Source organism: Colias philodice, chromosome 20 (genome assembly GCF_061535455.1).
Source record: "Colias philodice isolate Cphi_HAF_F1 chromosome 20, ilColPhil1 Martin Lab GWU primary, whole genome shotgun sequence".
NCBI classification, from domain to species: Eukaryota; Metazoa; Arthropoda; class Insecta; order Lepidoptera; family Pieridae; genus Colias; species Colias philodice.
Window position 1 is genome coordinate 4,591,285 of NC_143105.1, and position 13,674 is coordinate 4,604,958.

Genomic DNA, 13,674 nt, shown 5'->3' on the forward strand with positions numbered 1-13,674 from the left:
TTAAAACGCCAATTCGTTATATTATAACGATGAGTTAATTTTCTTCCTGTTAATCCTAATGGATATTGATTTTTCTCAAACTAATTTGCCATGTTTGGCATTTTGGTTATTATTTTCCTTTTCGTCCGACGTTAAATATAATTTCAAAACATTCTCAACTTCCATGATGAATAATAATTAATGTTTTGTTAATACAGTCTTACCAATTATTTCGTGTATCAAATTAATTAATGTTTGAATTTTCATTATTCAGCGACTACGGTAAGGTTTTCTTTTTCTTTTTTCGAGGACTTTGAGGACAAGGTCTTACAAACAATTTGTGTTATTTCACCCATTCGTCTATACCTAAGCATTTGAGAATTTTTGTGACAATACTTTAAGGATATAAACTATAACCCTACGCACTAATATCTCATTATTCTACGCACATGATGAATATGGAAAAGAAAGAATAATGTATGGTAAAAATATTTAATATCTAGCAATTATATCTAATTTATGTACATCGCAGTTTATTGTTCAAGGTGCCTCATCTCCTCGTAGTGGTAAGTATTGGTTACGTCTTGTATAATAAGGTCGACGTTGGTACATTGGTTCCACAAAAGACCTGGATTGTGCTTGTTGCGGCTGCTCTTGTGACTGCCCTACTGGAATAGGCGTTACTGAGTACCCAGCCGCTACCAAAGCTTCGAACTCTTCAGGAGTATACGCTTTGTTGTTCCTTGGAGGAGGCAACTGCGATCTTTGCTCATCCAAATTCTGATTCTGCCGTTCAATATTTACTTGCTCCGAACTCGATGCTTGTTCTATCCTGTAAGGCTGCTCCCTGTACTGTTGTTCTCTAGACTGATCTATCCTTACTACTGGACGAAGGACTTTCTTGGGTGCAATATTTTTGCTCACGTAAATAGCAGATAGGGAAGTCTTTGTCGCCTCGATAGCTCGCGGAGGCTCTTTTATCGCCTGAGCAGGTATTTCGTATCTACGCGCTTCGTTTTGTCGATAGACTGGTCGATAATAATATTGATCGGCAATTTGCACTGGTCGTTGGGCAGCAGACAGGTTTTCTTGAATAGCTTGAACCTTTTCTGGTTCAGGGAAACGTTTTAGATATGTGACAGGCCTTTCATTTGATAGAATACGAGGTTGCTCTTGCCTTAACAGTGCTCTTGGCGTGTCCACAATTCTAAACTGTTTTGGGGTTGCTTCTTGTTGTTGATATTGTGGAGCAACACGATAGAGGGGACTTAAATTTTGCAATTTTGGTGCTGGTACAACTTTGAGACCTTGAGCTTCAGGACGTTCGTACAAAGGTTGTTGAACCGATGACTGCGCTGGTTGTATGGTCACGTAACGAAGAGTCTGTGGAATGCGTTGGTTTTGCTGAATTTGACGGTATTGCTGTTGTTGTTGAACTAGTTGCTGTTGGGCTTGTTGCTGGTTGGCTTGTTGCTGTTGTACATTTGTTGTTTCTATTAAGTACTGTTGAGGAGCCACTGTCGGTTGTGGAGTGACTTGGATTTTGGGGCGTAGCTTTGTTGGCTTTTTGCTTGGTTTGGTGATGTATTGTTCGATCTGTAAAAATAATTTATGCATCATTTTAATCACAATTTCCATAACCTATAGTTTAAGTTAGAATTTAAAGTATAAAAAGAGCTTAATTAAATCCATAATATACTTTGATTTTCCAGTTATGTTTAGTTTATAACTATTACGTATGATATTTATTGATTTGAGAAAAAAATACCTGTTGATATTGCGGAGGTGAAGTCTGAGTAACGATTTGAGGAGCCTGCGTTTGCGTATATGCTTGAGGTCTCTGCACCGCACTCAGCAATGCCAACAGATCTTGGTCGTACGCAGCTGCTGCATTTGCTCCATTGTCACTGACAGATAAAGCAGCACCAACAGAAGCTTCTCCACCATTGGAGGAATAGTGTGGTCTTGCGATCACTGTGTGTGATGGTGGGGCGATCTGCTAAGATTCAAAAGATAATATTAATAAAGATATTTAAAAAAATTATATGTTTAAGTAGTTAGTATCCACTATTTGAATTTCAACAGAATTTCTTTAATGGTAGAATAACTGACAACTTGAAAAAATAAAATGCGAATTACAATTAAAAAAGGTAATGGTATCCGTATATCACTCACTATGAATATATTCTTAGATTTAGTTGTTTAAGTTTTAGGATAGTTCATAAGAGTTATTGCTTCGTATAGTTTGATAATATCAGATAGAGATATAGATAGTTCATGGGATTTATTTATTCCTTCGTTTTTAGCCTTGGATAACAAACATTACAAGAAGGCTTACCTGACGTTGAACTTGAGGGTCGATATAATAGAACTGCTGCAAGTTCTGCTTGTGCTCCTGCTGTGGGTTATGGTATAACTGCTGCAACTGCTGGTTGCTGGATAGCGGTGCTTTTCTCTCCGGTTGAAGTTCTAACAACTCTTGTGCGTTTACCGAGAACACTTGGCCTGGGCGGTATTGTTCATCTCTGGATAGAAAACAATATATGTTTAAATAGTTGAATTAATAAATAAATTATGCATGAGCATATGGATATAACCATAATATATAATATTTATTTATATTTTTATTCTACTTAAAGATAACAAAAATGCATATAGAAAATAAAATTGTCAACAATACACAAAACAACTATCAGACAGTTGTTATTAATTTTTTATTGTGCGGATAGAATATGAATGATATTTTTCTAGACACCAACAATATATATATTTTTTTTTATTCAAAAACTGTTCAGGCATTTGATCGCGATCTCGCCTGATGTTAAGCGCAGATGCGGTCCACTTGGTTAGCATGCCTGATCAGAGGCCAGAGCCATTCACTCTTTTCTTAAAAATCCTTACGTTTTGATGGTAACAATTTCAACATTTAGAAATTAAAGACTTTTTAACGGATTTTAAACGCGATTTATTCATTCAGTCTTTCAAATTAATTCAGACAGTCTCCCCGTGACCACGCTCGCTGTAAAGTGTTCGAAACGTCGGGAAAATAATATAATGATTAAATCGCGTTTAAAATCCGTTAAAAAGTCTTTAATTTCTAAATGTATAATACTCGCGTAAAATCAAACACTAGAAGATATTAATTTCAACATTCCAAAAAATGATAAAGCAACAAGCAATTCAATTCTTCACTTTTCCTTCTTCTCGATTCCTACCTTTATAAAGACGCACAATTGCCTATAAACAGTTTATTCAACAAGGAAGCCAATTATCGCTCTACGACAGCTGTTTCTGATTTGAAAAGGATTAATTCAGAGAACTCGAAACTCCAGTAAACATTAAGGTCAAAACATTACTCAATTATCTCATAATGTTTTGTTGGAATACGACCAATATCTGAATACAACATTGTTTTTAGATAGAAACAATTTTTGAGTTTGTTCCTCGTTATTTAATTTATCAGGAAGATTGATTATTTAAATTTAAACGACTTTCCTGAAAACATTGATTTAAATTTATTGTATAGATAATAGATATATTATTATCTAAGGATATTGAAAAACTGTTTATTTAGAAGATTATTTATAAGTTATATTAAGAGCCGATTTTTCAATCCCTGGTTAAAACTTATCCTGCCAATAAAGTATTACACGATAATATTAAAATGTCACCTGTAAACTGTCAATTGCGGGCAATAAGAATACATTTTTAAAATGGTAGTTTTATATACGTTATTCGACGAATAAGTTCCAAGGATTGAAAAATCAGCCCTTAGAACAATTCTTACCTTGCAGCTTTGTCATCGTCTTGCGGTTCTTCCACAGGTGCTACTGGTTCCTGAAATAAAGAGAAAAAGTTATTATTACAAATTCAACAATTTACTAATCTAAATTAACTATTTTTATGAAAAAATACTGTAAGTTTTGCCGCCACTTCGAAATTTACAGAAAAGAAAAGGCAAGAAACTACAGTAAAAAATTATAATGAGAAAATGTTGGATTGACACGCATGATTAAATGGAACTTTCATCCAATTAGTGTCGCATTATCTGAGAAAAAATTACAAAACAGGAAACTATAAAATCCAACAATCGTATCTAATTGTCAAATAATTATCTATGTCGCATTCACACCGTAATATATAGTGTAATTATGTGTTTCATTAGATACACATTCTAGTGAAAGTGTTAAAATATGTAACAATGCATTTCCATCATTAGCATGACGTGTATCGAGGTGTATCAAATGCAGATAGGTACTATAACGTAAGGAAGACAATAAAAAGTAGTCTTTGTAACCATAATCCATTTAGGTAATAGACCGGTATCTATGGAACTTAATATTACATGATATTACATGATTTATTCTTCTAAGGTCTGCAGTTTTACTTTACTTATTAAATATTAAATTCATCCTCATTTCTGTGCCTACAATATTATATTAATACAACGCATGTTTAACTTGATACACAAATGGTTCACCAACCTCTTTAGTTATCTTAGCAAAACTTAATTAGAAAACATGAGTTAGAATAAACATTGGCTTTTCAGTTTTACCATATTTACATTACATAAATGTTATCACATTTTCGAAGGTATTAGCATAATTAGATACTCCATGGTACTTGTTAGATTTTCGCAACAAAGAAACAGTTTTAATGGCGTGCTATCGTTTCGTCACTGCCATTAAAACATCACGAAATAATAGTTTGTTAGCAGCAAGTAATAGCACGTTGTTTACGCGACTCACCGTCGTGGAATGTCCCCTAATGTTGTAATAATTACACAAAAAAGCAAGCGTGAAACATAATCTAAGCAGAACGGTGACACGAATTGATTATAATTTGCGATATAAGATGGCCTAATGGAAAATGCTTTGGCATTTACGACGGCTATGCTCATCGGCTGCCTTTTTAATCTGGCTTCACAACCAGGAAGGTTAAATTGGTGAATTATAGATAAAGGTTTAGCTTCATTGATATTTTGAAGTCAATTAATCTGAAAATATAATTATAATACTTACAATACGTGAAACTAAGGGGAAATTAACCCGGCTATGAGAAATTGTTTCATGTGAGCTTATTTCAATGCTTTGCCGAGTTCTTGTAAATAGAATTAGTAATATTATATAAGTAGTAATAGCAGTAGTTTCGTACGCAACTGTTTAGTATTTTGTATCGATGTATTCCTCATAAAATAAGAGAGGCACGCTAGGTCTAAATAAAGGTAACAAACATGATTTGTTATCAATATTATCATAGCTCCTATTGCGAACCTAATAAGCTTTTACGAATGCAAAAATTAATGAGAGTGGTGTTTAATAAACTGTTTTGAAAATATTAGCATAATTATTCTGTTAAAAATTGAAAATGGGAAATGGAAAATGTACAGAAAATATTTATTCGCATTGCTCTACTTTTTCTTATTATGTACCATACCTATTTGTTTCAATGGGAATCTAATCAATTTTAATACAATACTATACACAGTATATATATCTAGGTATATAGTTTAAATCCGTCTGTTCTGCGAATTGTATTTTTCATCAGTCAATCAACGTAATTGCTGTATCGATAATAGTCACCATTTCAAACATTTTAAATGATTGCCACTGAACTATTGAAATGTCATAATAAAGGTAACCTATTAAAAACTCGAATTTCTATTACCCGAATCTTAAAACCCCGAAAACGGTTGTTAGAACTTTTAAAAGACAGATGTAATGAATGACAAATTTTTAAAATTCCTTTTTTAATTTCCCAGATGAATCAATTTCCAGATGTACCAAAACCAGATTTTTAAAAAGTATTTTTTTGTTTCCCGTATTCTCATAATCCAGATCTCATTATACCAGATTCTCAGAATACTTTTTTTTGTTTCCCATCGTACCATTTTCCAAATAAACTATTGCCAAATTTTCATAATCTTTTTATTTGGTTCCCATATAATCGTATAACAGATAAACTATTGCCAGATTTTCATAATCTTTTTATTTGATTTCCATACAATCGTGATTATACCTTTACTATCGATTGAAAATAAACATTGTCAGTAAGTAAATTTATTGTTTTACTTGTCCATTACAGACCGGTTTTAGTGTCAAAGTCGACTCAGTAGGTTAGGTTAGGTTTGAACTGTGACCCCCCATGCACGAGCCGAGCGAGCGAAGCGAGCGTGCCGCGGCAGCGGCCGGCGAGTGCCAGAACCGACTCGCTATTGTTTTACTTGCCCATTACAGAAAGGTTAAAGTGTTAAAATCTATTCAGAAGGTTAGGTTAGGTTCGTGCTGCGTCCCCCTGGAAGGATTACGTTTTGCTGGATATCGTTTATTTGAATTTCAAAAATCTGGACATTGTTTGTCTGGATATCAATTAACTGTATTTCAAAAATATGTGTTTTAAAAATCTGGCTTTCGTGCATATGGATTACGGTCATCTGGATTTTGTGCATTTAGATTTCGTATGTCTGGAACTCATTCGTCTGGATTGTAAAACGTCGTACAAATAAAGAAATGGGCAAATGAAATTCGGAGTTGCGATTTTATGGCAAACAAAACTTCGAAATTTTAAAATTCGGGGTTATGAAAAAATGTCCAAACGTTTTCTGGATTATGATATTCGGAATATTAAAATTCGAGATTAAGATAGGTAACCCATAATAAATGTAATTTCATATTATTTAATACAAACTTGTTAATCAAAAGTATTTGTGCTATCGCAAATTGGTTCGAAAGTTTTAATTAGCTTCATTTTCTAGCTATTTATATTGATTTTCGTAGAATAACAAGTTCAAGTTCATGATTTAATTTCAAGTTGAATGATTTAATTAGAATAACGAATATTATAATATTTAAAGATAATAAGTACCAATAGTTAAGCCTAAAATAACGGAATAATTTTATCGTAGCGATTAAATTATTACTTACATTTTGGAAATATTCCATTCAGTTAAATAATACATATTATTTATCAAGGCCTTATAAATTAATAACTTTTTTATTATATCTATATTATTCTTTTAAATATAGGTACTGATTTAATTTATTCATAGAAATATAAGGCTTTAGCAATTCACATGGAAATGAAAACCTACACATCAAATTGATTCTAGGAAATATCTTCATAATGTTAAAATAATTAATGCATTTATAGAAATTATTTCCTAACTAAATACATAGTGTCGTCATAATAATAAGCTATGAGTGCGGGTCAGAAAATCACATTTCAACAACGTGTGTGAAAAGATCAAAGCCATTAGGTATTACAGCTATTTAATATACTTAATGACAATATTTTACATGTAATTTGGAAAGTCAATCTGTGTTAATATCTCGATAAATTGGTATGGCTTTGCCTTCACGTTTTGAAGTAAGAATGAATAAGAAGCGAAGTAAAAAATAAATAAAAGAATGGCTCCAAAACGACGGACTACCTATATTAAAAGAGGCGTATTGTCTTTTTAAATAAATGTAAATTAATAGATCCGACCAAGGATCGTCTGTTATTGTTCATGATAATATTGGTGAATTGTTATGAATTATGATAATAAAGACTATATAACCAGTGCCAAAAATAAGTGAATCCTGGCTTTAAATCTCATATTCCTGCTATTAGTAGTCCAAAACTCAGGGTTGTGAAACTCGTATTAGTTGGTAGCAACGTTGGTAGTAATAGAATGAATGAAATAGAGAGATTTAAATATCAGCTTCTCTCATATATATTATATATGACTATGAAAGTTGTAGTAATTGAACCATCTATTAATTTAATTTAATAAATGCTTCAATTACCTTCATTAAGGTTACATTACGTTAATTTAAATAATGGTAATTTGCAAAATTGATATTATTAATGATGAGTTGCTAAAATAATTGAAAGTTTTGTTAAAAAATATATTTTGAGGGAACAAGGAAATGTTTCAGTTTTATTCAGGAAAATATATAACAAAAGGTTAGAAAACAATAATTTATATATATTATTTTCGAAGTGGAATTGCGTTAAATGCTATGTTTCGCTAACCGACATCAAAGCGATTTACAATTTGTTCCGTTTCTGCAGACGTGATCAAATCGTAAGGTATTTTATGTACAAGTACCTTAGATGTTAATGTAAAGTCACCTTAAATTTATCATTAGGTATTAAATAATACAATACTATACGTATAAGAATTGCTTCGAAAGTATAGGTAAAGATGTGTGAATGAAAATATAATTGAATATACTCTCCAGAAATTTGGCACCACAAAATCGATATTTTATTTATTATTTATTTATAAATACTTTATTGCACTTAAAGATAACAAAACAAGAAATACAAACACTTAAATATAACTTACACTAAGTACAATTGGCGGTCTTATCGCTTAGAGCGATTTCTTCCAGACAACCTTTGGTACAATAGAGGAATAAATACCAAAATACATAAATGGGTAGTGCAATAATAACTATGATAAAGGATACACATACATATTATATATATTGTGATATAAACTAAATAAGTAAAAGGGAATAGAGATTCGAAGAAAAATACCATACTAAAATAATACATAGTAATTAATAATATGTATATAATATAAATAAATTTTATGTACGGCTAATACTGAGAAAGTGAGATTTAACCATACATATGTATATATTTATATATTTTATATATTTTGTAGATAAAATTCCAATTATTTATTTTAATTTCACATGGATTGCAATATTAATCATCCTATTATTTCAGACACTAAAATTAAGTAACGTAAATAACTTCGTATGAGGTCTTTATTTCTTATAGAATAAACTTTAACTATTAGACGCAATTAATCTCACTGCAGGCGCCATATTGAACACTAGCTGCTCCGCGCGGTTTCACCCCCGTGGCTCCACCCCTGTTGGACGTAGCGTGATGATATATAGCCTATAACCTTCCTCGATAAATGGGCTATCTAACACCGAAAGAATTTTTCAAATCGGACCAGCAGTTCTAGAGATTAGCGCGTTCAAACAAACAAACAAACAAACTCTTCAGCTTTATAATATTAGTATAGATTACCACAGACAAAATAAATCTAGAAACAATTATATTATTTTGTTACAACTTACAAACACTACTACTAGATACATTCGATCTTCAAAAACAGCACACGAACGCACACACGATTTAGATATCAAAAGATAATAAGATCGCATTATTCAACCATAGTGACCGAAAAAGAGACAACCAAAGTTAAAGGTGGCAATTAGCCACATTTTAATGTGAGACTCGTGGAGAGCTATTATAATAACCTATCTACACCCTTTTACTTTTCGCATTGTCTAGAAGCTGATAAAGCATAATAATTTTTATAACTTACAGATAAGTAAAATTATAAATTTTGTTTGAAGAAATTAGTTTGAGGGAAAGTTACAAGATTTTATCATACCGTTTGTACAGAACCTAACGGTTAAATTCAACCTCGAACCTATATTCGAGGAAGTTTGTAACTGTTCACTGATGTTGAATGGACGGACCTACCTAGATGTATTAATAAATAATATAATAATATTAATATGGATGCTTAATGCTAGATATGTGGACGTAATCGACAAAATTGAATAGATAATTTTATCTAAATTATTATATAAATATGTACTTATTTAAATACACAGAGTCACATTTTTCGAATTTGGACTGAAAAATGTAAAGTTTCCTAAACTACAATTTTATAAACATATTTCAATAATTAATTTATTCTGTGACATATTGTGAATTCTTTATGCAAAATTGGGTTAATTATAATTCAGATTCAATCCATTTATTCTCATCATCACTTTATAATTAAACCTAGGCTTTTAATTAAGCTGAGAACAAAATTTAATTTCATAATTGTCCGTATTTAAGCAAAAAGGAACCACCCAGCAAAAACGCACTTCTGAGATATCAAAGGATTTACAAAAACATTTGCAGCTCTGTTAGATGAAGTAAAATTAAAATTTATTTTATTTAAATTCATTGATAAATTACTTATTTAAGTATGTGTATATAAATTTGCTCTGAATATTCTTAAACTTTCTAGATAATTAAGAAAATGTGCATGTGGTTCCTTTTAACATTTATCAATTGATAGGTTTTCTCTTATACAAAAAGGAACCACATCCCAGGGATTTAATGATATAAATGAAACTATGTATTTATAATATCGTAATTAAAGCTTTAATTAATAAAATATATAAAATAATACTTATATAGGACGTTTATTCGACGTTATCATCAAATTGGATTTCGAAATCCACCGTGTCTAGTCCATCTATGTGGTCTTCTATTGCATCATCACTAATGAGACCGTTATAAAAACTGTGCATCTTGTGGAATGAGATGTAATATGGACTGAATATCGCTAGAAGGTGAAGAAAGCTTCTCCAGAGGCAGCGACGTATAAGGTTCTTCGTTATCTTCTGTAATAAAAAGAATAAAGCTAATAAAGCCGCGTGGCTTTTATACGTAGGTAGGTATATGGCGACAGCAAAATATTATTAGTTCTTATAAAGCCGTGTCCCTACTAGACGACTAGGTATGTTGTATGTTCCTGCCGCTTATACAAAAAACTGGCTAAGTGCGAGTCGGACTCGCGCAACGAAGAGTTCCGTACCATTATCTATAAAAACGCCAAAAAAATCACGGCTTATTGTATGGGAGCTTCTTAAATATTTATTAAGCTATTGCATAGCTTCTATCGCGGGCCTTGAGCGCGGGGACCGAATCGAGAAATTCCGTTACGAAAAAACCTCACGCTCTCCACTCCGACGGGCTTGGAGGTGTGGCTTGAAGGCATGCTATGCAATAGCTTTACCGCGGCAGTCCCCGAGTGCCACACGTCTTTTTTTATTCTGTTTTTTAGTATTTGTTGTTACAGCGGCATCAGAAATACATCATATGAAATTTCGACTATCTAACTGTCACGGTTCATGAGACAGACGGACAGCGGAGTCTTAGTAATAGGGTCTCGTTTTACCCTTTGGGTACGGAACCCTAAAAATCATACGCAACAGTGGCAACCCCAGCAAAAAATTAAATAAACTTGTTAAAATTTTGAATTTCGCAGGCTAGGGCCTTGTTCCGGTCAAAACAGAAGCCGCGCGAGTTTTAAAATCAAACAAATAATTATATGCGCTGACTGATGTGGCTGAATGTACTGTACTGAATCTGAATATAAACGTATTTTACCAAAATAGTAGGTAGGTACCTAGATCATCGACAGTTATTTTTAAAACAGGGTTTACACTTTAGTAGTTTCATCTCACAATGACAGATGAATCATAACAAAATGATCTCTTAATTCGACTCGCCTTCGTGAACAACGACATTGTCGTTAAAATACGTAAATCCACAGAGGATTCCTCTTGTACTTACTTAATGAACTATCTTCTTAAAATCACACCACAATCGGGAATGAATCAAAAGTGGATAAAGCGTACCTGCATCTCAGATTCAATAAGTACTTAAATGCATTAAATAAAACTACTTACCCGTTGTATCTTCATTATTATCTTCGGTGTTCGTCTCCAATGCTTTTCCTACCAATTGCTTGCTTATTTATTTATTACTAAACATTTTCACATTAATTAATTTTAAAGGTAATTAACAAAAACAATAGAACTTACTTCGCGGAGGAAAAAAACACCGTCACGTATTCGAACTACTTCGCTGAATGTCACCTATATTGACAGATGTTCGACGTTTTACTTTAAAAATTGGAGTTTTGCACTTAATAAGTAATGAAATACGTTGTTTAAAGATGAGAAGCATTGTAACAAGTCAAGGCATTTGGTTCCATATAGCGATGATGGGTTTCAGAATGTTTTACAATATTTATTTATGCATAATAGAACCGAATGCTTGTGGTTTTATTTTGCAATAAAAAATTACAATTAAATTATGTATTTATTTTACGCATAACCATACCACAGAAACCTGGTTCCATTTTGTGTATTAAAAATAATTGTTATTAATAGAAATATGTGTAATGTATAAAGGTACCAAGTAGGTGTGGATCTGTTTTGTATAAAATGACATGATAGTAATATCGTTTATTTGTTTGAACAAAGCAGTCCCGTGGTGCTGTGGTTCGGTTTTGCTTAATATGGTATTATTCGTTGTTGCTGGTGGTTCCTTTCTGCTTTTAGTATACCTTGTTTCCAACGTAAAAATCATGTGGTTCTTGTTTGTATAAGAATTTAGACCACTTTTGAATGAGTATTCTTCAGTAAAAGTAAAAAACGAAATTTGTCGAGTGGTTCCATTTTGCATAAATACGGACAATTACTGTTTCAGAATATATTACGTATCTGTATTAAATTGGTGACTGCGTTATAAATAGCCTTTGGAATAAAAATTATGTGACAATTATGTGTAGAGATCCTTATTTGTAAACTGAATACGTTAGCGAATGCTCATTCTAACCCCACTTTGTCAAAATCTTTTAGTATAAACAGACGTAGAGCATTCTCTCTTTGTTCTTAGTGCGTTCGAAAAGATTCTATGCAATGTTCTAATACTGATCAACACTGAAAACGAGTTTTCGTTTAGTTTTTGATGTAAATGCACCGTACGGTGTATTTTAAATGACACAAGGCTCAAAGTATCGTACTTTTACTTGACATAATTCATTCTGAACCTAGCAACATTTACACAACAAACTTCAGAGAAATTATTGTATAATGCTGTTTGCACATATACACTATTATATTATCACTGCCATAGCTCTAAAGAAAGACAGTCACAGGCGTCTCAAAAAAATAAATTCGTCAAGAACATAATTTATTAAGGTATAAAAATATATGATAGACCGACGAGGTTTGATTTACTCTGTTATATTGCAAGTAAAAACTGCTAATCACAAATACCATTTAAGTATTGGGAATAGAATGTCATTGTAAGAGGAAGGGACTGTGTTGAAATCAGGCTAGTGAAAGGGCGGCAGGACAGACAGCTGTACAATCTATATCGATATATAAAATACTACTATTATCAATACGATTAAGGTATTTAGTGAACGGATATTCGCGCCAGGATCCTGATTTATAGCTCGGATACATGCTCTTTTGGAAGCAGTAAATTCATGGGATTACTTAGAATATGACGTCATGTCTCTCAAAACCTCTTAGGTAGGGATCTCAATTGTTCAATTATTTTCTCTATTGCCTAGTAGCTTGTTATTGTCCAACCTTTGCGCATACAATTTGAATATTCTTGTTATGTTTGAAGTCATAGCATGGGTACAAGTATCACTATAACAACGAAGAGAAATATAATAACTAAATGGATGAAAATAAACAGATCATACAATATAACAGAACAAATAAGACTAAAAGAAGAACTAGCTGTTCAACAACAAGGTATAAAACCTTCCGTGATCTTAAAGGAACATCAAAAAATAAATCCTTGAATTATGCGCTTACTAACATTCATTTTTATTTTCACAAAATATACGATTAATTATTATAATAAATGATGTGCTAAGATAGTTTTAAAGGAAGTGCTTACTCATCTCTCTCATTAGGCTTCTGTCACACTCCAATGAAAGCTAAGGCTAATTAAACTCGTCACTGATTGGCGGATATCGTCAAGTAATCATTAACTATAAGATAATTATTTAGCACTTAATAATGATGCTATTACTCGTAATTTCACAGTTTAATTATTATATAAATCATTAGATATAATTTATATTATAAA

General features: G+C 32.1%; 1 protein-coding gene across 2 annotated transcripts in view; it reads right to left on the minus strand.

The window, feature by feature from the left end:
• Positions 1 to 457: 457 nt before the first annotated feature.
• The window catches only part of LOC149479383 (uncharacterized), a 44,808-nt gene continuing 31,591 nt past the window's right edge, over positions 458 to 13,674 (minus strand). Inside the window, exons 3-6 of one of the 2 annotated variants that reach the window (XM_089707800.1) lie at positions 3,767 to 3,816; positions 2,318 to 2,504; positions 1,748 to 1,975; positions 458 to 1,575 (exon numbers count right to left, since the gene is read on the minus strand). In XM_089707800.1, coding sequence (XP_089563926.1) covers positions 520 to 1,575; positions 1,748 to 1,975; positions 2,318 to 2,504; positions 3,767 to 3,816 — 1,521 coding nt within the window. In that variant the 3' untranslated portion in view covers positions 458 to 519. Of the gene's footprint in view, positions 1,576 to 1,747; positions 1,979 to 2,317; positions 2,505 to 3,766; positions 3,817 to 13,674 lie in introns of both variants that reach the window. The other variant, XM_089707799.1, reaches the window with a different exon arrangement.